The following is a 26094-nucleotide window of genomic DNA, read 5'->3' as shown; positions in this document are numbered from 1 at the left end:
GGGTTACTCTCAGTATTGCCTAATCCCTGTAACCCTGTTATTTTAAGCAAAATAAAAAACAAACAAAAAAAAGTCTTCAACAAGCTGCAAAAAAAAAAAATCCATATAAACTTTGAGCCAATCGAGCCTTTTGTTTCCATTTTGTTGTTTGATTAGTGTCTGAGCAATTGGCAGATGTACATCGCTTGTTCACTGTTCGAAATGCCACCACGGACTCGGATAAGCTTATTTTCTGCATAACAATTTTGATCTTGCGATACGTTGGAAGAAGTAATGAGGTACTTTGTTGCCTGCTAGTGAGGAAAATAATGCAAGCTCTAGAGATTGACACATTTGAACAGATTTTAAGTTTTAAATTTGGAACGACTTTGTTGTGTAGGAAGTGCATGGTGGAAGCTCGTATTTATTTCCAGATTAAAATATATACTCTTATTACTTTTTATGAATACCGAAAAAGGATATTAACTTGCATCACGGTTGGTACACATTTAGAAAAGTACATATATATTTTTAGCAATAGGTTTTTTGTAATTATAGAATCAACAAATGTGTTTATTTGTGGTGCATTTCACGGTGTGTGTAAATTGCACGCTCAACCATTTCCTGTGTAGCTGTTCTCTGTATTTGTTTAATGTGTGTCTGTGTGTATTTGAATGTCAAACTACTAATGTATATGTTGCATACTTCAGTGAATATCTCGCAATGTTTTGTCTAGTTCACTTATTATATAGCACAGAATTGTTTGCAGCCCTTTTAGCACGTTGAGATTGTATAGATCGTGAGTGGTACTGCTTCAATGAGTTGGAAGCCATTGTGTTTAGTTTGGAGGTCAGCTGTTGAGCCCACACCCTAACTGAGCTCTAAAAGGCAATGCACTGTTTTGTGCAGTTAAGTGTTGTGTGCCACACAAATTAAACCACTTATGCTACTGTAAAGACCATCCACAAGCAATGATAAAATGGTGCCGAATCTCTCTCCATTTGCTTTGTCTATTTAAAAACCACACCACGCCAGAGAGCTTGCAAGAAGGATCTGCGACATGCAGGCTCTTTCTTGCAGTTTGGATACTTACTGTATGAGGCAATGCCACCCATTCTTCTAGCATCCAGTATAGATATACATTATGCATTTTTTTTTATTTAGCATTCAACATCTTTCTTTTCATCCTGCCCTATTCATGCAGTGCCCTGTTGCTGGGGAAGTTGTGAAGTAATACCATTGAAGACATACCTCTGTTAGTGGCTATATTTTTTTTAGCAAATAGATTGCCAAGGGGAGAAAGAGACTGAAGCAATATAAAGCAGAGATCTGTCTCACTGTCTTGAAATGGTGCGGAAGAGGATTGGAAAAATCTGCTTTGGAAAATACTAACAGAGGCAGAGAACAGAAGTTATACAGGGCACAAAACATTATTTTGAATGTGTGTATGTATATATCTATATATCTCATCATCATCAGCCTCTATCGGTCCACTGCTGGATGAAGGCCTCCCCGAGATATTTCCACTTTGAAAGTAAAGAACATGTTGTCATCCAATGTGCTGCCCAATGCTCCTGTAGTCAGAGGAAATTAGTAGCACCCCTGAATTGAAAACTCTTTCCCCTACAGGGTTGCTCTTCTCCGATTGTTGTGAAGTTTGCAGACACTCAGAAGGACAAGGAACAGAGACGTCTTCAACAGCAGCTGGCACAGCAGATGCAGCAGCTCAACACTGCCACCTGGGGGAACCTGACCGGCCTGGGCGGACTCACACCACAGTACCTGGCAGTGAGTAGCAGCTTCTCTGTGCTTTTCCCTGCAGCGCGTGTGCTAAACTGTGGCTTGTCAAATTCGGTAACTGTTCAGTGAAAGACATATGAGTGTACTTAACTACATGAAAATAATTGAATATGGGACTGGAGCTTATAGAGTTCTTCCAAAGCACCGTGTTTGTGCATATCCTTTTCAATCCTGTTTATCAGCTCCTTTTTGGGGAGATGCTTCTTTTATATAACACCAGTTCAATTTTCTCTATTCCAGCTTTATAATGGACAGTTTACCACTGTCTGTCTGCTTTCCATCAGTGCTAAACACAAATACACTCCAGGGAAACTTTGTTAGTTATACTGCAGCATGACTTCTGTATTTCAGGTCAATTCATAACATGGAATAGCTATTAGACCCAAATATAGAGGTGGAATGGCATTTCATGTTTGGGTTTGAATTCAAGGCCTATTTTTTATTTTCATCTGGCTTGATGGCTATTTAACAATGTATGCATAAATAGCCCTAAGTTTAAGACATACAAAAGAGCGAGAGAGAGAAATCTTGAGTGACAGTTGGAATACTGTCACCGCAAGGCTACTGAGGGTTTTAATTAGTCACAGCATGTTGTTGTAAACAAATGTAACACCTGATTGTTAAACTTGTAAATTGATTCATTATTTTGCTGGACCGAATGCTGCCTATGTGGTCTCGGCAACGACATTAGCATTCATGCCAAGTACCTGAGCCCAAGAATTCTCCCATATCAGCAATGAGAGTTTTACATCAAGCTCAGTTTTATTTTTTATTTTTTTAAGGTGCTTGAGGAAAGAGAAATTAGATTTTCCACAATTTATTTTATTTTATTCCCCCTTCTCCATCTCTTGCTTTCAGCTGCTCCAGCAAGCCACCTCCTCCAGTAACCTGGGAGCATTTAGCGGCATTCAACAAATGGCAGGTGAGTGAAATTGCTCTTAAAATTGACCACTTATCTTTCTATATCCTGGGTATAATTGTAGCAAATCGGTTTAGATCTCAGGTCAAACCTAGAAAGCAGGAAGTGCCTCCATTCTCAGCAGGCTTGTCGAATGCCTGTGGTTTGAAAGCCTCTTTCCTTGGAAAAGAGACGTACTGAAATCTGCACCAGCACCGACACATGGCATTTTCATGGACGTGTTGTTGAAATGGAAGGGTACGCACTGCTGACAGTTAATACTTGTATAATACAATCAAACTAATTTACAAACCTCAAACTACTTTCAAAAGAAACCCAGAGCAGGGAGGGAACGAGGCTCTCGTGGTTGGGTGGGCGGATATAGCATGTACACAGCCTTGAGATGTTTCATTGACGGTAGAATTTCCTTGTTACGTCAGGAAGATCACGTTGAATTCCCGAAGACAGACATGGTTAAGTCTGACCTTTGTTTTCCTCTTCCCTCCTCATTGGTTCAGAAAAAACTATATCCATCACTTTCTTGGACCCCCATGCAAAAGGCATCACAATAAAATAATATTTAATGAATGTTTTTTCAGCAGTACCTGCATTATAACTATTCAGTCTGAGGCCTTTCAATTCACAACTGAATTAACTTTATTTTAATACTTTTGTGGAAAAAGCACATTCACACTCAAGAAAACATCCTGTGTTTGATTTTCTTTTTTTTTCTTTTTTATTTTTTTATTCGAAATGTATTTTGCAAAAGATTAAATAACGGCGAATAATTATCTCTCAGAAAGAGTACCACATGAAGCCAATAACTACAAGGAACATGCCAATAGTTAAGCCTGTAAATCGTGGGAAGTACGGTCCTGAAGATATCTATTTGGTGTCCATCTGTCACTGGATTACAGAGAAGTTCAAGAAACCATCATTTAGAGAAACTGATATTCCCATAGGGTGGACACAGTTGGTCCTTCTTAAAAAACTTAAAATATTTTGCAGCTTTAAAATACTGATTATAGAGGGAAAAACTGCATTCAACTATCAGAAGCTCAATTAATCTATTTTTGTTCACATCACAGCACATTTTGTTATTTTCTTTCCACAAATCCACTGTATCTTTAAAACTACATGCATACAACCATGCATGAAGCATGACAATGTCTAGTTGGGTGGGTGTTTTATATAACAGATAAGGTAAGTTCATTGCTCAAACAACTTTGGCAACTTTTGCCAGCAATTGTTTTATTCTTGATTGGTTTTATAGCCCAACCTTGATGTCTGAAATGTGGTTCAACAAGAATTGACTAGCATTTCAAAGTAATTTTAAGAATGTGATGTTTCTTCTGAAGACACAGTTCAGGTATAAAGTGGCATTGCAGTCTATGCATTAACAAAATGCCAAGTGATCTATATTTTGTGTGAATTGGACTCCCTGCCATTTCTGTATGATTCCGATCATCATTTTGGTGGCCACTTCTTTATACCACAGAGTTAACTGTGATGGAGGGCGCTCTGAGGAGTTCCAGACATAGACGTCTTACTCGCATAGATGTATTTGCAGCACATTAATTGTGCTTTTGTCTTTTCACTTGTGTGCTGTAGGTGGATGGAGGCGGTGGTAGAACAATAGGGTTTATTCACAGTGTTTCACATTTGCTTCTTTCATAGAAACTTCCTTGCAGATTTTTTCCGTTATTTCTTCACTTCTCAAAGACTCGCTTTGTATTATTACAATTGGCGTCTAAACATGTACTCCCCCAGCGCGCGCAGCCTCCTGGCTTCACCCAAATGGCGCTAAATGAAAGCCTGTTATGCATCCATTAAGTGTATCAAGAAAAGAAGCTGTGACCTGCTTTTAATAGGATACCTTAACAGTGCAGATGTCCAATGAAGCACAATTACTGGAGCACCCCTGTGACTCAGGAGCCTCAGATAGCCTCATAATGTGATTGATTCTGTTGTTTAATGAACAAAATCTTGGGTGGCGGGAATCAAAGCGCTGGCTCCATCGGAAAGGCGCGTGGCTGGTGAGTCGCTGACACGAGCAGAGCATGTAGCGACTGATGTATGAAGATTATCATAAGGTCAGTCTTGCTGGGTGACCCTCCGTTTAAGTTTCTGGGCTGCACACACAGTGCCGAGAGAAGATCACAACAGTGCACAGATGCTCATTACGGGTGCGAAGATGAACTGAGAAGCCAGAGGAGTCCCAGAGCTGGGAAGACTGCATGTATTCGGCAGAAAAAGCAATTAAGGCAGTCGATGCTGCCCCTCATACCCATCCCTCATTTTAAACATACCACAGACAATAGCAGTGCCCAATGGTAATAAAATATTAGATTTAAAGTATTACCCTTTTGTAAAGAGATAATGCCCAGGCTTTATACGTCAAATTAAATGCACTCCAGTGAGGTGTTAACGAACCACGGGCTCCCTGTGGAACCCAAGCTGGCCAATGCAGCATCATTTCCAGGAAAGAAATTAAGAATTATTACTGATGTCTTGCATCGCAGAAATGCTGGGAGGCCCTTTCTCATGCCCCGTGATCATATGTGACAGGGCTACTTTGGCTTTTTTCAAGCCGTGTCAGCTTCAGCTTGTTTTCACTTCGCGCAGCATTCCCTTCAAAGTCAGGTCTGTATCTTTTACTTCTGTGTGCTTAATTCTCACTGTAACCCTGCTGCTCCCTTCAAATTATTGCTGCACAAAGAACCTTCACGTCAGAATAAAAGCCCTGCGCAGAAGCAGCCTAGAGCTTTCACATAACGTACCCATGGGTTGCTTTGTGAGGCCATCATATCTTAATTACAGGTTGTATGGCTGCATTTCAGTATGAATAACTCACTGTATACCGAGTGTGTGCATGTGTGTGAGCAAATGTATTGTTTTAAGAGAGAACTGCCAGATTGGAGATCTCAGAAATTGCTTATTTATGTGCCATACACCTTACTACAAATAATTCTTCTTACAGCTGTAAAATCCAGGGGCGGGGGAGGATATAACAGGTTTCTCTTGCCTAAAAGCAATATATTTTTGTATCTATCCCCTTCCAGGTTCATCAATGTAGTTTATTTGTAGTATATACATGCTGTGGTAAAGGTCAGGACAGGTGCTAAACAGACATCACGCCCTGCAGTTCTGAAATCGTTTGTCATCATCATACAGAGATCTGGATTGACCTGTGACCCCAGTTCTCAGTGCCTGGCAGCCAGAGGTGAAGCATTAAGTAGGCTCTCCTACAGTGTGGAGATTAATACTAGCCCTGAATCATCACTCAGCATTATTGACATCTTTAAAGAATTGTTTAAAATTGAAATGTTTATTTTAAAAATCCCAAAAGGAACTGAATCTAATTGAAAACTGCCGAGTCGTGATGAGGAACAGACCTTAACACAGCCTTACTGATGACTCTGGGTAAAATACTGAGATAAATTGCGAGGACAAGTCAATTGATGCGAGCCTTCAGACAGCAGCATGATGAACACGGTCGCTGCCACTAGCGTACTGTGTCTTGGGTTGGTTTGGTTCAGGAGCATCTGTTTTAGTTGTACAGATGGCACTGAAGGCCCGAAATAGTTTAGTCAACCTTTGAGCTATGGTGACGGCATCCCATTAATCAGTTTCATCCCAAACTCAAACATGCAACGGATAAAAGGATTTTTTTTTTTTTTCTAGGATTTGTTACTATTTCAGTTTATTGACCTTTTTATTTTTTTTTTTTACCCCTACAAATTCATTGAAAAGAAAGCCAATGATTGAAAAAACGTTCATTGATATTATTCGGTGGTTTACCATAATCAAAGGCAGAGCTGTTTCGTGAAAGTATTTATTCATTAATTTGTGTTCAGCATGAGCGCCCATCTCAAAGTTTTCTGTTGAGAGTTCTTCACCTCTTGCCATTTATGTATCCCTCTTTGGAAGGATTACACAGCAAAAACAGTCACTGTAATCCCTTACAAGGGTGCTTGAAGGCGGATTTGGGGATCGTGTCTACTTAAAGCAGAGAGCAATTCAACTTGCACCTTCTACCAAATGAAATGGAAAGGTATATAATTGAATGCATTATAAATACAGGTATTTTAAAAGATTCAACTACTGTTTGCCACATTCATTTCTCCATAATTGGGAATGATGGTGGTTTTCTCAGACTTTGAGCACAGCAGCCATTTCACCAGGGAGTACAAGGTTTTAACCCTTCGGAACCTGTCTGAAAGTAAATAAATAAATGAACTGGCTGTTGATTTAGGGCCGTCTACTCACTGCTGTGGTGCAGAGAGGATAGAGAAGCACTGTGCGCGTTCAGACAGGACTGGTGAGAACGATCTACTGCCGCCCATCTGTCAGTCTCTAACAGGCTCTGATTGGCAAGCACTCATAACAACTGACATCTGTTCCTATTTATTGATATGCAGATTTATGGTAATTGCGATGAACAATAAGCATCAAGGTGAACATTAAATTAAACTTGCAACTGCAGCCCCATGTAAATAGCACTTTCTTTCTAAAGACTTGGGGTTGGAACTAGATTAGATGCTTAGTGGTGCTGAGGACCATTGCTGTAGGTTTGTGAGTTTCCAGTGCCACGTGTCCACTGTGTGCGACCGGCTGGCCAGTAGGCATGAATTCAGGCAGCACCCAGAGGGCAGTATTACCCTGATTCCCGTGAGACCCAGAAGGCAGTACACTGTATGTTCATTCTTTAAAAATAATAAACTTTCTGATCAGTCAGGTGGTTAATTTGCTATAAATCTGGGAGCATTTAATTTGTTCATTAATGATGTACATTATCGACAGTGGCAATTAGGAACACTGCTAAAAGGCACTTGCATAGATTTGTGGGTTTTTTTTTCTTGCTTTTAGAATTCCATCTAAAAATGTAGTTATGCCCAAAAATAAAATGCATTCAGGGTAGGACATGTACAAATGTAGCTCCTCGCACTGGCAGGTGACACCATGAGCAAAGTAACACTCAATATTTATTAAGGTATTTATGTATATAATGTATATATTTAGAATTAATGTATTTAATATAAACACATATTGGGGACCCTGGATGACTTGGATGTAGCATTCAGGGTTTCCCCCAGAAATTAGCATAGGCATGGCCGTCTCTTACTGAATTGTTGACTGGGGGAGCAGGGGGGGGGTTGTTAGCTGTGGTGAACGAGAGCAGGGGGCCGGGGATGTATGCTTGTGTTTTTAAGGTTTTTTTTTTGGGGGGGGGGTTCACCGTAAACGCATCTGTTTGGCCAGGATGCACACATTTTTGTCCAGACGGGCCAATCTAGGCCTCCAGACATGTCAAATTTTAAATGATTTCATGAAGAAAAAAAAAAAAAGAACATGCATTTGCTTAGCCTCCATTTTCCTTCAGTGGTGAAATATTGCTTCCCAAAAAATATGGGCCACTTAAGAATAGCCCTGAAATGGATCTGTGGACAGTGCTACTTAAATGCCCCAACTGCACTGGATCATTTTTCAGCTGTGTTGATATATTGGATGAAAGGTGCTATATGCTTAATAGATGTTCAGATTAATTAACATTCCTTTGGCAAACACTAGGTAATGGGAAGTCAGTTCTGCAACTGCTCTGCCTGCCCCTCAGTCCATCCCCATATAGTTTTACTCATGCTAGAGGTCTCCTCAATGTTACAGATACAGAGCCTTCATCAGGATGCTGCCTTTCATGGTATTGATCACAGAGCTTCAAATTATTCTAGGACCTCTGTGGGGAATTGAAAGATTATGCAGCACTTCTGAAATGAGCTCATTCGTAGGCTGTAGAGAAGAACAAAACAAACAAACCTTTTCTGATCCTCATGCGACTGATTGGGAAGCGCCGAGAAGGTTCATGAAATGATTTGTCATTTTAGTTATGATGAGTTTAAGTCCTGTTGAACATTTGTGTTTTGGGGAAGATCTCAAGAATAAAAAGGCTCTGGATTATACCCCCACCCCCACATACAGGACTGTCGCCTGTTGGAATTTGTTAGGTGGTGTATTTTGTAATGACTGCATTCACCTACCGTGTTTGTATGGCAGAGCTAAAGAGCTGCAATGGTTTATCTGGAAATCGCTCCCAGTTTAAGTGATTTGTCCCAGCCTGCTGACGGAGAGAGATACTACAAAGGGTTAACAGGGGCATTTATTTCCATGGATGCCACAGCCATCCCAAGATGTTAATTTGCCTGTTTGAGGACTGATTTCTGCTGCTGTAATGGTCTGCATTTTGACTACTGCAGGAATGATTATGGCATTTTCAGCAAAACCAAATAAAGCAGCACTTGGGAATGCAAAGGAGCTTATGAGAGAACCTGATGGCATTCACATCCCTGACTCATGCATGCAAATGTTCAGACAAACACCTAGTAGATTGTCTTTCTTGTTTGTTTTTATCCAGTTGACCACATAAAATGTAGTTCTACATCATGTTTATTCTGATGCATTATTGATCAATTAATTGGCATTTATTTGCATGGAAAAGGGTTAAATGTTGACGGTATTGATGTCATCACAGATTTGTGCCGTTTTGCTTTGTTTCTGTGTCCATTCCTTTGTCACGGCCATCATTGCCATCAGACTCTCCAAAATTACAGATTGATCGATCCAAGCCACCAATACAAATTGGTGACTGAAATTTATATTCTGCTTTCCCCAAAGCTGGTAAATAATGGAATAAATAAATGTATAGTAGTAATATAGTAGTAGTAGTAGTAGTAGTAGTTGCAGTGTTCCATTATTTTAACTTTCTGCTTTGGCATCTAAACCAATAAACTGTTGTTCCATTGATAACTAAACATTATAATTGGACCACGTGGCTGATGGTCCTTCACGCTGTACACACGACACACATTTTCAACATGTCTACATTACTTTTGAACCACAGACATATTGAATGCCATGCCATTGCTTTCCAAAGGGACTGACAGCAGCAGGTAACTCATTGGTGTGTCTGAAGCAGAGTTGCAGTGTTGATGTGTACTGAGTGCTTGTTATAATCCACTTGTCAATGACCCATCACTCCTCTTCAGCCGTTTACCCAAACAGGCTGAATACATCTGCAGCTTTTGTCTGTGCAGCTTTGTTTAGCAGTCTCAGTTTAGAACATTTTTGGGCATAATCAGAAGAGTTCACCTGGTCTACAAACACTGCTTTCTTCAAACTGGTAGAAGGTGTAGGACAGATGCATCAAGTCTCCACGTTTTCTGCTTTCAGACTTCCTTAAATGATCTTGTAAAGGCTGCTGGCATTTGGAGTGCTTTTACCTCATTCTTGGTTGCATGCATCCATAAAAGGTTTTGAGTGACACAAGCCACTGTAATATCAGCTGGTTGGTCCAAGAATTTGGTAAGCCCAAACCTTGGAAGGATCTTGTTTTTATTGTTAAAATGTTTGTATCCTTTGGTTCAAGACTTTTTTTCATTGTGCCTTGAGTTATCCTTCAGGATGTCTGCAGTAGGACTAGGGGAGACACCACCTTAGCTTAATATTCACTCCTTCCTAATTGATATGTGATTGTGTATTGCAGATGGTCTTTGATAGTGTATGGGTGGCTTAAGGTTGTTTCTGTATGTGTATGGGCGATGCTGATTTACAGCTGAGGGCTTCAACAATTTTTAGCCCTTTAGCAGAAGAACAGTGCATAGCTCACACCAGACCTCGTTCTCCTATTCTGGTACTGCAGTCTTTACAACTGAAAACACAGCACAGCGTTGTGGGCGTGTCTTACATCAGACCAACTGAAAAAAGAGACTCGGTAGAGTATTAAATACCGTACATCCAGGTACTCTTGAATTCCCCGGGTCTATGCTTCTTCTGAACGTTAATATCCTGTCAAATCCGGAAGAGGTTTACCAACCTTTTTATTAGTGCTACATATAATCAAAGCTTGTTCTGAAAATATGATGTAAATCAGAAATGTGATCTTGGGGTTCTGGATGAGTATAATTCCCTGCAGCTTTGGTTTTCAGGGTTTTGATCTGAATGTCTGCCATTGAATTAATGACTTGTAATACACTCCAAGCCAGCTATCATACCATATGTAATTTGTAATATACTGTCACTGTCTGCTGCTGCTAACCCCTTAGGACAAACCTGGAAATGAGAAATGAAACGCAATTCTTTTTTTTCCTCTTTTGTTTCTAAACATTACACTTTAAGGATAATAAATGTATACAGTACATAATAAGGGGGGAGGGGGTCAAAATTCAGTCTCCGCACATGGATGGCACAGATTACAGGCCGAGCACGTCAGAGGAATTTGGGCTGCAGTTGAGATGGTTGCCAAATGTAGCTTTTGATAAACCGCATGCGTGGCCACTGCTTGTTAATGGGTACTTGTTTTAACTTGTCCCCACTTCAAAATAAAAAAGATTAAATCAAAATTAACCAATCTGGAAAGAAAAAGCGAACTTGTTTTCCTGAGCTTGTTCCGGTAGCAATGAGGTCAGTACCCCGCTCATTAATTGTATAAACCCTTTTTGGCTCCTTTTTTAGGTATGAATGCTATGCAGTTACAGAACCTGGCAACTTTAGCAGCAGCTGCAGCAGCAGCACAAAACTCAGCAGCAACCTCGAATGCAAACCCTCTGTCGACAACCAGTAGTGCCCTTGGAGCACTCACAAGTCCAGGTAAAAACCTGCTCAGAGGGGACCAAATTTGGGGGAAATATGATTTTGTTTATACATTTCATATATGAGCCCAATAAAAAAAAATAAAAAAAAATCTATATAGACACATCTTTTTTTTTTTTTTATTATTCATTCAATGTATTATTTTTTCATTCTACTCTTCCGTACATCATACTGTTTTTCCACAACAAAACATCCAGTTTCTTTTATGTGCATTTTGTTTTAGAAAAAAACAAACAGACATTTGTCTTGAGGGGACCTTGCAGAATAATATAGTGATATTAAGTGCTCAGCATGTATTATCAGGATACCATTTTTATTTTATTTTTCTCAAAAGGCTTTCAATAATTTGAGACCTTACTCTCCCCTGCCATATTATCCACAATGTAATATAAAATAAATGCTTCAGTATAGATTGTTTGATGCGGCAACATTTATGAATAAGTCACCTCTAATCAAGCCATCAAAATAGGTTTAGGGGTCTTTAGGAAATCATGTATTGATGCAGAGGTCTCTCTCCACCCACTTTCCGTTCGAGCACTGTTTCAAAGATCAGAGCTAAATCGGCTACAGGCCTAATCAATATAATTATTGGAAAAAAATGAAGTAATAGGTGACTATTTGAAGCTCTGTCATTACTTCAGTGAATATACTTAACAATGTGTGCATGTGACAGTGTAGGAATGGTGTCAGAATACAGGGATACTCTGTGGGAGGCAGAAAAGAACAAAGCAAGCAAATGGATGCCAATGCTGTTTGAGGCCTTTCTTACGCATGAGAAAACCGAGCTCTCTGTGCATGGAGCCATGGGATGGGGGGTGTCTTCTACTGTAGTGGCATGGCATGGTCACGGACAGGCTTCTCCCTACAAAGGAGGAAGTCCTGATCCCAGGAATATCAACACTGGAATCGAAGTAAAGAAAGTTAAACAAGGGAGCGGGAAAACAGAATTGCACCTTTGCTGAACTATATGGGACTCCAGTACTCTCTCCCAGCAGCCAGTGTTATTAGTGTTCTAGGGCAGTAATGTAACCTGAGAAAGTGTAAAATAACTAAATAAAGAAGGTAGATAACATCTTAGACTTTCCCCACAGTACCTCTATGGAACTAAAAATTGATTACTTTAGACTTAGGTTGGGTTTTATTCTCCATCGGGGGGGAAATCGAAAACTATTATTTTGCTTTAACATTCTCGATCGTTCGCTCGCTCGCCTTCCTGCTTATGGGTTTTTAGGCTGATAAAACGTTACACACCAATTTACATTTTTAATGTCGACTGCTGCGATTCAAGTCATTCTAGCTTTGTTTGATAGATGAACAGGAAATCTATGCAGCTTTAGATAGTTTTAAGAATTTAAAGCATAAGATCTATCCTTAGAAATACTCATTAGTGTTTATGTTGAAAGAAATGTCATTGTTGGCTGCATTTTAAAATCCATTATATTTCTCTCCTTGTCCTGGTTAATGACTGAGCAGTTTCCAGTGCGTCAGGATTTCCTTCATGTACAAATCCCACACATTTCGCTTATTGATCTTGTCGGTATTTACGAAGAGCTTACGAGAACACCTTGTAAAAGCCAATTTACTGTCAGTGGCTGGTTTTTATACATGCTTTTTGATTCAGTTAATTGTTTCCAAAACACACATTAAGAATCAGCCTATAATGAACTTTTGCACAACGTTCATGTGAACAGCAGAGTATTAAAGTATTTGCATTTGCATCAACGATGAAATTGTATTAGAAGTAATTTAACTTCAATGAGGTTTCAATGTAAAATCCATTCATTGAGTGATTATTTCCTGCTATATATTGTCATAATACAATAAATCTTCTAGCTTGCTTATAATGAGATGATATTAGGTGAGTATCAGGTACCAGATTAAGGGAGCCTCATGTTGTTTAATCCATGTTGCATAGTATAAACACTTGGTAATTACCTGACTGTATGAACAGAGAAATATCTACTGTGAATGCATTTTCCTATTAAGCACAGAATCCTTATGCTATGAATTATGTTATTGTATGTGTACCCAATCCAAAAATGGGATTATATTTGTTAAAAAAATTAAATGTATAGAGTACTCTCAAAGATTATTCACCCTCTTGATAAAGATGAACAAAAAAGACCAGAAATAAACAATGCAGCTAATGAGCTATATTGTTTGCTCAAAAATTGGGAAAATTGTTATACTAACACAAGTGCTCAGAGAAATATTTTTCCCCAAAAAAAGATGTCACAATTATTCACACCCCTAATAATGTTGTAAAATTAAATCCAACAAAAATGAATCTGCATTAACATGCAATTTAAACTTAATCTCAATCTTAGGGAACTTTATTGTGGCCTCCCATGGCTTCCTGTTTCACTGGGGTATACAAAAGAAGTAACACTCGTGTAAAATCCACCTGTCATCCATTCACATTAGGGAAAGGCAAAAAAAAACTCTCAGAAGAAACGAGACAAAGGGTTGTTGACCTTCACAAGTCAGGATGGTATTTCAAATAATTACAGAAAACTAAAGATACCACTTTCTACTATTAGATCAATAATTGAAAAGTTCAAAACCATCTGCCTGGTAGAGGACATAAGTGCTTCTTGCCCCCACGCTCAGTGAAGCAGATGGTTTGGGAGGCAAAGAAGACTCCAAGGACTATAGTTGGAGATCTATATAATTTTGGGGACACACAGTCCCATCATCCATCAGATGCCACCTCCATGCCAGTAGGCTTTTTGGAAGGATTGCCAGGAAAAAGCCTCTATTGTTGGCAACATTGATGGTGCTGGAACTTGGAATGGAACCGGTTGTTATGGTCAAATGAAACCAGAATTGAGATCTTTGGCTTCGCACACCAGCACTGGGTTTGGCGTCAGAAGGACGATGCTTCTGTTGAAAAGAACGTGATAGCTACGGTGAAATATGGTTGTCAATCTTAGATGTTATGGGGTTGTTTTGCATCTACTGGTCTGGGGACTTTGTTAAGGTCAATGAAATTATGAACTCCAGCAAGTACCAAGACATTTTGGCCAAACATCTGGTTCCCTCTGCCAGAAAGCTGAAACGTTCAACAAGACAATGATCCCAAGCCTACCACAAAATCAACCCAGAAGTGGTTGACTAACAAAAGTAATGTTTTGGAATTGCCACCTAAGTCCCCAGACTTGAACCTGATCGAAAGTGTGTGGTGTGAATTGAAGAGAGCGGTCCACAACCGCAGACTGCAGGATCTGAAGGGACATGAAAGAATCTGTATGGAGGAATGGTCAAAGATCCCCCCGCAATGTGTTCGTGAATCTGCACTGTATCCATCAAAAACACTATAGAAGATGACTCGGTAGTGTTGTCTGTTCAAGGGGAGGGTGCACAAAGTACTGAAAACAGGGGTATGAATATTTGTTACACTATATATACAACTGATATAGTGCTATATTTTAAATGCAGGGCTGACTTTTATACTGAATGAAGTACCATATTTTCTGAGGCATAAGACCAACGCTGAAGTAGTTTCCTCCCCTTGTCTATGTCATGTTGCTTGTTCTGACACCTGCCCTTGCTTCTTCTCCTCTCTCCCTCTCTCTCTTGCTCCCTCTCTCTCTCGCTCGCTCTCCACCTCTCTCTCACTGGCTCTGTCTTCAGTAGCTGGGACAACGGCAAACTCCAATGCAGGGGCCGCCATGAACTCCCTCACATCCCTGGGAACTCTGCAGGGGCTGGCCGGAGCCACAGTGGGGTTAAACAATATAAATGCACTAGCAGGTAGCGTCAACAGTGAGTATTCACACATCATGCCGCCTTGCCAACCACTGATTCACTTGCATTCGTGAGGGCGCGCTGCCGTGTGCCGAGCGGACCCCGAGAGCGCGACGCAGCAGTCAGCCCTGCTCAGGGTGCTGCTCGAGAGATCCCTTTATGCAGCTTGATGTATCCTCATCTCATTTGCCTCTTTCAATTCATGTCTCTTTGATATCTCCTTGAGCCACACTGTCCCTGCACACCTATAAATTCCAAACACACACCCTCGTCGCATGCAGGGAAGCAGTAGGGAGCTCAAAGAGGAGGGTAGACCAGAGAGATCACAAGGATGAGTGTAGCCTGTGAGGAGAGTTAGCCTATTGCTTTTCTTTTTCCTTTTATGGATATAACTTACAAATTCCTTTTCTAGTTGGACAAATGTTTTTCTGGCTTTTACTTACACGAACAAAAGTGACAACACTGCGGTGCTGCTGCGTGCCGTCTTCCTAGCAGTGGAGTATGTTTCATGAGCGTTTCTGATCTCCACTCCGGTGTGAGTTGATGCTAAATGCCAGCACTGATCGACAGACTTTCACCCACTGAGCTGCGCCAGCCAGGCTGTGTCTAAGGCACACCGGCCTTCATTAATGGCTTCCCTGTGTGGTACAGGTTCACTAATTATGCTGTAAGTTTAATTTGTAGATGACCGGGGTGGAAAAAGGGTTGGCTTCCAAACAAATGCCATCCTGCTTTTGTTTGTTTTTTTAGATTTACATTTTTTTTTAAATATACTATAATAAACGAGCTTTTATTTATTTATTTATTTATGTATGTATGTATGTATGTATTTATATTTATAGAAGTATTGCAAGGTGAGCCATTCACAATTCTTCACCAGGAGTAGGGTAAAACAAGAAAATAACTAGACTTACACCCCAGTATCAATAGTCCATTTTGTTGTGCTACCAGGTATTGATGAATGCTTCATTGCAATAGATTTTCAAACATCTATAGTTTCTGTAGCATAGAGGAAGCTAAAATTCTTCGGCATCATAGTATTAGTATTTTTGTTTATTAGTAACTCTCAAATATATTTACATAAGAACATAAGAAAGTTTACAAACAAGAGGAGGCCATTCGACCCATCGTGCTCGTTTGGTGTAAGCATAATGCGACTAGTATAGATACTTAAATCAGTGTTGAGTATTGTTGTGGATTGAAGTGTGACTTCTCATTCTCATTTGCATGTAGGTTTTTGTTTTGCGTAGTTTTATTGCTACTGAAGTGACAAAAGTATCTTGTGTAAATGTGCTTGTGTAAGGCATAGCTTTTTCCATTTTGGTGTATAGATATACATTTTTTTTTTTTTTTTCGTTGTTTCTTGAGGTTCAACAGAAGTACACCAAAAAAAATTCCTGATCGGAGAATCAATTCTGTATTTAATTCGTGAAGTGTTTTTTAAATATATATGCCTAAATGTGGAAAACGTCTATATAAACTGCAGAACCGAAAACATGTTTTTTTGTTTTTTGTTTTTTTATAATTGAATTTATAATGTTTAATCACAGAAATTAAAATTGGTGGATGTTGTTGCTGAACTTCAAATTTAGTCTTGCTACTCCTTGATTGAATTTTAAGGATATTCAGTTTAACTGTTAAAGGTCATTGTAGCAATTAGTGTTAAATAAATTCATGGGCCTATACTATTAGTAACAATTATTTGGTCCCTGGTGTCTGTGTTGCAGGGTGCTTTACCAAATTATGTGTATTACTTACAATACATTTACACTAACAGCTGCACCAGTCAATTCTAACCTCATTTTAGTCCACAATTGCTTAATAGGGTGAACCCAAACATCGCATTAAATATAAAGATTGTAATTTAAAACTGATTTAAGTCTGATTCATCTGCTTAGGAAAATCAATCAAGAAAAAGCTTTTCTATTGAAACCATGTTTCAAAAATTAACGATCCTTTTATGCATTTATTGATTTTATAATATATGTATAACAGATATATATATATATATATATATATATATATATATATATATATATATATATATATATGACTGTATAACTGGCCTCAAGTAACAGCTCTAATGTCTACCATCTCAGTGATTTTTAATTTATTTGATCCCCTCCCACGTCACTTGGCAGGTCATGACATTAACCGTTTTGTTTGCAGTGCGATCTGGTGACGTTGGCGTTGCATGCTCGTATGAGCTCTCCATGGCCTCTCTGTTCTGTGTATCGACACGAGTTGGGAAAAGCGCTAATGAATAAGTGCAATTTTCTTTCTTTATTGTTGGGTTTTATGTAAAGTTGCTCAAATGCTCTCAGGTATGGCGGCGCTTAATGGAGGACTTGGTGCCACAGGGCTGACAAACGGGACAGCTGGCACTATGGATGCCCTGAGCCAGGCCTATTCTGGGATCCAGCAGTACGCTGCAGCGGCCTTGCCCACCCTGTACAGCCAGAGCCTGCTCCAGCAGCAGAGCGCCGCGGGCAGCCAGAAAGAGGGTGAGTACAGCCCTCACGACCAGCTGGAGGCCGGCTTTTTCGAACCACTCCGGGTATTATTTACCCGCGGCTTCCTCAGTTTGTGTTCGTACATGTCTTCTCCAGTTCAAAATACTCCTGGTCAGAACAGATTTATATTTTTTTCATTGCATGTGGGGAAAATGCACTTTATACCCACATTAGTGACAGAGTTAATTAAGATACAGTTTATCTTGGGTGTTAACCAAGGAAGTGACACCAGACTGTAGGAATGATGACAGCTGCAGAATGCTCTGATTTTTAAAAACAGTGCTCTGGCTGCATCTTTTGATTTGTTTCAGATTTGTTTTCTGTTTGGTTGTACCCCAAACAATGGGGGATTTAATATGGCTGTAATAACTTCATTACAATGCACAGCAGCATACTTCATAAAAACAATGCCGTCTTGCACGGACACGAGCTATAGAAATATTTAAAGAAATATACTGAACTTCAGCAGTGCAGGGATATTAAGCTCTGTATGTCACAGAGCTTTAGCATGAGAAGTAGAAAAGAGCAAGGGCACGGATAGAGCCAACCATCTTCCAGCTGGATTCGCAGCCATGCTGTGGCGAGAGTGTAAGCAAGTGTCTTGTCTGGTGATCTTTCACAGGGCCAGAGGGTGCGAACCTGTTCATTTACCACCTTCCCCAGGAGTTCGGAGACCAGGATATCCTGCAGATGTTCATGCCCTTTGGAAATGTAGTCTCGGCTAAAGTCTTCATTGACAAACAGACCAATCTGAGCAAATGCTTCGGTACGTAACCATGAACACAAGGGAATATGCATTATATATATATATATATATATATATATATATATATATATATATATATATATATATATATAATATATATATGTCTTAGGAAAAAAATGTATTCTTCAGTTCTGGTTATATAGACACATTTATAGAGAGAATATGTTCTTATTTAATTTAATAAATTATGAATTTGAAACTGATAGATGTGATAGGATCTGGGATCATGTTAGTCCATTATTTTAACAATAATATACATCAGTGTAAAATAAGTAAGCATAAACAAATTAAACTCTCAAAGTTTAGATTAGTTTTGTACCTCATGAAATCAAATGACTTTGTTCACATGCTTAATTTCTTACCTTTAATATTTGCAAATGACGTGTATTTATTTTTACGATTCTGCTTATTTTTCTGCCATTTCAACTGACTGTTGATTCGTCCAGGCTGAATGTGTCTATCAGTTTTTCCCAGGCTTCATTCGTCAGTGAGATTAATGATGTAGTAATCTAGTTTCCTGGCTAATGAAATCGGTTTTCTGAGTTTTAGTTTTTTCCAGCAGACGTTGTTAAAACAATCTAAGCAAGAACCACAAAAGAGAATACACAACAAGAGAGAATACACTATTAATGCGCACAGAGCAGGGAAAGCACACTCTTAATGCAGCACTTTGCAATGCATCAATCAGGCATGATTGAATTCACCAAATTCATCAGAAGAGCTAGATTTAATTCACCAGCATCATAATTCTCCTTCAGTGAATTCCAATTCTGTTTATTCCTTTTGAATATGTTCTGCCTTCTGAAGAATGTATTTATTCTGGGAACGAAATCCACATGAATCAATTGACACCTTTTTTAAAACTGTCAAAAGGTAACTTTCACACCCAGGAGACTTGAGCAAGCTACCAGTTTCTGTGCTGAGGAAACAAAAATATTGAGTATTTTAAATACCAGTCCAGTCCACCTTGTTCACTCAGAACAGACTTCCCTGCAACATCACAGGAAGTAAAAACCAAGAGCATCAGGAGACACAAAGTGGACCACCACACAGATTGAGAAATAGAAAGGTGCACATTAATCTTATTATAATATTGGACAGGATGGAATGATATTCTGTGTGCTGTTTTTTTTTTTATTTAATAGCACAGCGTCTGTTTTAGGGCTGTGCCGGTAAACAGTATACCGCCTCACCGTGGTGAAAAATAATTTATCGTCAATCCCGGCCTTTTGTATTTTTAAATTGATGCGGTGATGTCGCTGCACTGTGGCGTTTCAGAGCCGGGTTTTAATGTCGCTGTGGCGACTGTATGAACTGGTGCCTATAACATCAGAAAATACACTCACCTAAAGGATTATTAGGAACACCTGTTCAATTTCTCATTAATGCAATTATCTAACCAACCAATCACATGGCAGTTGCTTCAATGCATTTAGGGGTGTGGTCCTGGTCAAGACAATCTCCTGAACTCCAAACTGAATGTCTGAATGGGAAAGAAAGGTGATTTAAGCAATTTTGAGCGTGGCATGGTTGTTGGTGCCAGACGGGCCGGTCTGAGTATTTCACAATCTGCTCAGTTACTGGGATTTTCACGCACAACCATTTCTAGGGTTTACAAAGAATGGTGTGAAAAGGGAAAAACATCCAGTATGCGGCAGTCCTGTGGGCGAAAATGCCTTGTTGATGCTAGAGGTCAGAGGAGAATGGGCCGACTGATTCAAGCTGATAGAAGAGCAACTTTGACTGAAATAAGCACTCGTTACAACCGAGGTATGCAGCAAAGCATTTGTGAAGCCACAACACGTACAACCTTGAGGCGGATGGGCTACAACAGCAGAAGACCCCACCGGGTACCACTCATCTCCACTACAAATAGGAAAAAGAGGCTACACTTTGCACAAGCTCACCAAAATTGGACAGTTGAAGACAGGAAAAATGTTGCCTGGTCTGATGAGTCTCGATTTCTGTTGAGACATTCAGATGGTAGAGTCAGAATTTGGCGTAAACAGAATGAGAACATGGATCCATCATGCCTTGTTACCACTGTGCAGGCTGGTGGTGGTGGTGTAATGGTGTGGGGGATGTTTTCTTGGCACACTTTAGGCCCCTTAGTGCCAATTGGGCATCGTTTAAATGCCACGGCCTACCTGAGCATTGTTTCTGACCATGTCCATCCCTTTATGACCACCATGTACCCATCGTCTGATGGCTACTTCCAGCAGGATAATGCACCATGTCACAAAGGTCCAATCATTTCAAATTGGTTTCTTGAACATGACAATGAGTTCACTGTACTAAACTGGCCCCCACAGTCACCAGATCTCAACCCAATAGAGCATCTTTGGGATGTGGTGGAACGGGAGCTTCGTGCCCTGGATGTGCATCCCACAAATCTCCATCAACTGCAAGATGCTATCCTATCAATATGGGCCAACATTTCTAAAGAATGCTTTCAGCACCTTGTTGAATCAATGCCACGTAGAATTAAGGCAGTTCTGAAGGCGAAAGGGGGTCAAACACAGTATTAGTATGGTGTTCCTAATAATCCTTTAGGTGAGTGTACATTTAAGGCATTTATTATAGTAATCTATGTTATATCATTGTGCGCTGTTTTTGTTTTGTTTCATTATTTAGTATTGTTATGCTAGAAGTGTGTGTTTGTGTACAGTCACACGCATATTAAACATTTCAAACAAACTGTTACGCGGACGCCCCCACCCCCTTGCGCAAAACATATGCGCACCCCCTCCCCAGCTCAGGATGACCAGTCTGTGTCTTTTTTCAAATGACAAATCTCATGCATTGAGTTTCTGAAAACTTGAGAGCTATTTGGCTTTAGTCATTCTGCACAGAATCAGCACTAAGTCTGAGCATTCAGATTCTGTGCAGAATGAGGAAAGTCAGCGCAATGTGAACGCCACCCAGTGTAAACAAGCTGAGATGCCCGTAGTGCTATAATTTCTATAGGAAGCCTGCTTAGTTACAACATGTAGCCTGAGATATTGATAAAAAGGAGTGAGATTAAAGAGTTGAAAAGACTACAACTGCAATGCATAACTGTAGGATTTAATTAAAGGCTGTTTTGGAATCATTGTAGGACATAACAAGTACAAGTAGTGATCAGGTTTTATTTATGTAGCTACTGAATTTGAATACTTACTGTATCTGTTATTTATGATTTATTAATAGCTCTATTGGGGTTTTATTTATGTAATTTGTATGTCAATACGTACTGAATCTGTAATTTATTATAGTGCTGTTTGGTTTTAGCACAGCTTAAGTAGTGATTTCCAAAACAAAACTTGTTGATGAATATCTTTTGTCTGTGACCTTATTGATTGTTGTTAAAATCTCGTGATGAAAAGTGCATAACAAATGGACAGCCCAGCTAACACACAACATTGTGACAACATTGCTACATCATTGTGGCAACATTTTGTGTTAGCAGGGAGGTACCTTAGACTCCATTTATACATTGTTTTTAAAATGAATAGTGCAACACTGCAACTCTGATGCGATCATCGTTAAAGCCAGACAGTCATGTTTGTATTTTTTGGCACGGAACCTCCAGACACAACATAACTGAAAGCACACGTTTGTAACACTTAAAAACAACACCACCAACATTTAAACGGATTAATTTACACACAGTTTGTTAAAATATGTATTTGAATCTAAAAAGTCTACATCAAATGCTCCTTTAAAAGTCAGAATTTTAAGTAATAACACTTAAGAAAACAATTTACAATGTAATTTGCACATCGTTCTTTTAAATCTTAATTTTATCTGTTTGTGTGGTGTATTTATTAATATTACCTTTAATGTGTAACCTTCTACTGTTTGAACAATAAAAGAGAAGAGTCCTACTTTTTCATAATAGCAGAACAAAACCCCCCCACCCCCCGGTAATACTGATCACCGCAGTGAATTCTTCAACGGTGTATCGATACCAAAAATCTGTCACCGGCACATCCCTAGTCTGTTTCAATTATGATTTTTCTTTCTTTTTGTCTCTCTCTCTCTCCCCTGCTGTAGGTTTTGTTAGCTACGACAATCCAGTCTCTGCGCAGGCCGCCATCCAGGCCATGAACGGCTTCCAGATCGGCATGAAGCGCCTGAAAGTGCAGCTGAAGCGGTCCAAGAATGACAGCAAACCCTACTGATCTTAGCACTAGACGCTTACAGCTCTTATGTTAGCATTGCTAGGGTAAGTCCCCCAATGAGCCACGCCTGTCTCAGCACGGAGACTGAGGAGCAAAATGTTTGCCAACTTTCACCGAGAGACAGTTTTTCTGTTTGGTTTTATTTTATTTATTTTTTTTGGTTCATTTCTTTATTTTAATTTTTTTTTTTGTTCTTAATTTTTACATGAACGCTTCCATTTCCACCATTTTGCATACAATCGCAATGAGTAGCTGTTATCGGTAGCTGTTGAGTTGTGTAGAGTATATGATTTATTTTAAATATTATTTATTATGATTATTATTATTTTGTTTAAACAAAAACAAAAAAGTTTGCTTCATTAACCGAAGACTGATGTCTTAAAGTTTTCTGGGAAAAAAAAACAAATGTGCAATTTAACTCTTAATTTCTGGTGCCACTTAATGCCCTAGAAAGGGAATCCGGCTGCTCCCTTGGACCCACTCAATATATTCTGCTGGCACCAGCTGATTATGGGTTAGCGTTGTTGTGGCCTCTCTTGTAGTCAATGCCAACAGAAGCACTAAATGTTATTCTGCAAATGTTGTTCCAATGATTTTATTTTAGGAATATTTTTATTTCATGAATTAGATAGACTTTACATTACTAGGTCAGATCACATTGGTCTTTGTTGGAACGGGATATTGTAAAGAACATGACAAGACCTTCTTAAATCTGTCTAAAGCTAAAGGGTTATGGGGAAAAAAGAAAACTGAAAATACTTGATGTTTCTTGAAAGATAAATTCAGAGTAAAGAAAGCCACAGGCCTGTAAATTTTATTTGTAAAAAAAGCAGTTCTATTTTTATACAAAAATTTTTACTGCCTCAGAAAAAAAAAACGGAATTTATTTATTGCCTATTGTTAATTTATTGGATACCTAAATAACAGTTCTCATTTGCTAGCTAGAACCTTGTGAAGTAGTCTGATAGAGTTTAAAACTGTGCCAAGAAAGGACTCCCTCCCCCCTCTCTCCTCTCTTGCTGCTGAACCCCAGATCTGCAGTATTCACGCTTCTTTGTTACATGTTGTCTGTGGTTATTTTTGTTTGTTCTTTCCATTATTAGTTATATTCAGTTGTGTGACTTTTCTCCTTTGTTTGTTTGTTTGTTTATTTGTTTACAAACTAAGTAGTTTCTCCCAAAATACATCCGTCGCTGGTCTATGGCTTGATGCTGATGGATTGCTTTGGGTGCTAAATGTCTGTGTTTCTAGAAAGTAATTAAAAAAAAAAAAAAAAAAAAATGCAAATTATATAATGAATCATAGCTTCTAATAACCTGTGATTTGCATTGTTTTTTCTTGTACCCATGAAAATGATTTTGTTTCTGCTGCATAGACTCTGTGTAACTTTTTACTCTTCCTTGTTTTTTCCCTAGACATCTCCATGCCCGTTAGTTCATCGTTTGCCTAGCATGTCCCTGTGGCGTCCAAAAAACAAAAAGTTTCATCGTCCCGTCATTGTTTCTGATGTCTTTCTGACCTCACATCATAACTTGGTCCTCCTACTGACCTTTGAACCTAGCTTGACCTATGAATTTGCATGTGACCTCATTTAGCTTTGAATATTGGGAAGTCAATGTGAAAGCATAGCCGCATTCATACAAGACTGAATCTTTAAACACATTAAACAAAAAATATATATATATAGAAAGAGGAAAAAAAAACCTGTGGCAAAATGTTTTCTGTTTGTTTTTTCTTTTCTTCCTTCTTTCATTAAAGCAAACTTGAAAGTATTATACAGGGATTGGCATTCTGCCAGGTTGCTGGTACCAATAGCAATATGAGTCCAGGATCATGGAATGTCGGTTTCTAAGTTAAATAGACTACTTCCAAACAGTTTGAAAAAACTGTCTGATTAATATAGAATCTCTCTTAGAGCTCTGTAATAGTTTTTACATTTTTCAGGCAGTGTAAAGTTTTTTGATAAGGCCATTTTAAGTGGCTCACTTTCTCATTAAAACTATATATAGAACCACTTTTTTCTAGAATAGTTTAAGGAAAAAAGATTTGCCCTGTTTTGGGGGAAAATGCTACCTACGTGTCACCTTTTGCTGAACTGATTCACAGTTAGACAATCCGTGGTTAAATGCACATGAAATGACCTATATTTTATACTGTTTAAATGTATAGAGAAAAAGTACGTGTGAACCGTGTTAACGTTGGTGCTTTTTGTGGATTAAGTTGTGGTATCATCACGAGTCTTAAGGTCTTAAGTGTTTCATGTTTTTAAGGACAAGACTAAAAATCGGTTTACTTGAACAACAGACAAAGCCTTTCATATTCTTTTCTTTTACGAGTCCTATTTGCTAAATTTCTTGTTGGGTAAAAAAAAAATCCAAAAAAAAAAAAGTGTTGGCTTGTAAAGCATTGATGTCATAATTTTTATTTCTATTGTGGGAAATGATATAGATGTGTTTTATTGTTCAGCAAAATGTGATTTTTTTTTCTTTTTTTTTTTTTCTTTTAAAGAAAAACCTAAATCAGTGGAATTTAGTGCCAAATTCCAAAGGTACTTCCTGCCTAGAGCTTCAGTGTGTTTCTTGTGAAAAGTTATTTGATAACATGGGTATTTTATTACTTAGTGTTTTGTATGAATCCCTCATATTTAAAAATATAGATTTAAAAAAAGTTTGTTAACTTGCTATTCTGTGGTCTTGTTGCCTGAAACTGTTAATGTTTGTTATTTCTCTTTTCGCTTTTTTGTAAGATGTAAAAGTGCCCATGTTTCACTTGTTTCAACATCACTCACCAGTGCTGTGAAAAGCAAACCTCACAATCGACTTTCTTTTTACATGATGTATGAAAACCCCTGAAGGTGAGAATCTCCGCAGCCATGTTCTTCATTCTTCCCAAAGTATCCGCAAAACCGGCCCAACGCACACACCTACTCACTCTGCTGCAGGAGTTCTGTGTTCAGTCACCAGCTGGTGAAGAGCCAGAGGGCCACAGCCATAGCCTCGATCGTTCCACCATCTTAGACGTTACGGGCCAGCTTCCTCACGCAACACACTTTTGTTTGTTTGTGGTTTCGATTTTTACTGGATGACCAGAAAGTCCCTGCAGTTTTTAGTATGATTTAGATGTTTTCTGTTTAGAGTAAATGTTGGAAATGGTATCTGCAAAACATGCAGACACCTGTCCACTCACACACACTATTTCTAATGTGTATTGTAAGCAGAACAAGGCAAATACAGCTGCTTGTTAATTACTGCAGGTGCACAGGGACTTTTCAATCACCCTGCGTTTGTCACATTATACCCATAGCTGCTCTTACTCCAGTAAGGCTTGTTCTATTGCGCCCCACCTAACAATATCGACAATACTACATTCAGAGACAGATGTTTTCTAGAGCCAAGCAGGAGCATAAACATCAGCATGTAGGAATCGGTTGCCTTTTTAAACGCTTGGGATGCTGCTGTATCAAGATGAAGTTAAGGACAGTTCCAGATCCTTTCTTCCTTTAAGTTCAGGAAGCAGGACGCAGTGGGGATGCGCTTCAGTAGAAACTAAAAATACATTATTTCAAAAGGTCTGGATAATTCATAT

The 26094-nt window shown here is 39.0% G+C and overlaps 1 protein-coding gene across 27 annotated transcripts in view; it reads left to right on the top strand.

Moving 5' to 3' along the window:
* celf2 (cugbp, Elav-like family member 2) overlaps window positions 1–25011 on the top strand; it is a 120768-nt gene extending 95757 nt beyond the window's left edge. For 6 of the 27 annotated variants that reach the window (XM_066705056.1, XM_066705054.1, XM_066705063.1 and 3 more), the window contains 8 exons: window positions 1609–1767; window positions 2638–2701; window positions 11183–11317; window positions 14954–15085; window positions 17374–17571; window positions 18203–18346; window positions 22382–22553; window positions 23925–25011. In XM_066705056.1, the coding sequence (XP_066561153.1) occupies window positions 1609–1767; window positions 2638–2701; window positions 11183–11317; window positions 14954–15085; window positions 17374–17571; window positions 18203–18346; window positions 22382–22509 (960 nt within the window). In that variant the 3' untranslated portion in view covers window positions 22510–22553; window positions 23925–25011. The remainder of the gene's footprint in view (window positions 1–1608; window positions 1768–2637; window positions 2702–11182; window positions 11318–14953; window positions 15086–17373; window positions 17572–18202; window positions 18347–22381; window positions 22554–23924) is intronic. The other 21 variants (XM_066705060.1, XM_066705071.1, XM_066705069.1 and 18 more) reach the window with 11 other exon arrangements.
* Window positions 25012–26094: the final 1083 nt, after the last annotated feature.

Source organism: Amia ocellicauda, chromosome 5, assembly GCF_036373705.1.
Source record: "Amia ocellicauda isolate fAmiCal2 chromosome 5, fAmiCal2.hap1, whole genome shotgun sequence".
NCBI lineage: Eukaryota > Metazoa > Chordata > Actinopteri > Amiiformes > Amiidae > Amia > Amia ocellicauda.
Note: the sequence above shows the minus strand (reverse complement) of the source record. Positions and strands in the feature narration are given on the sequence as shown.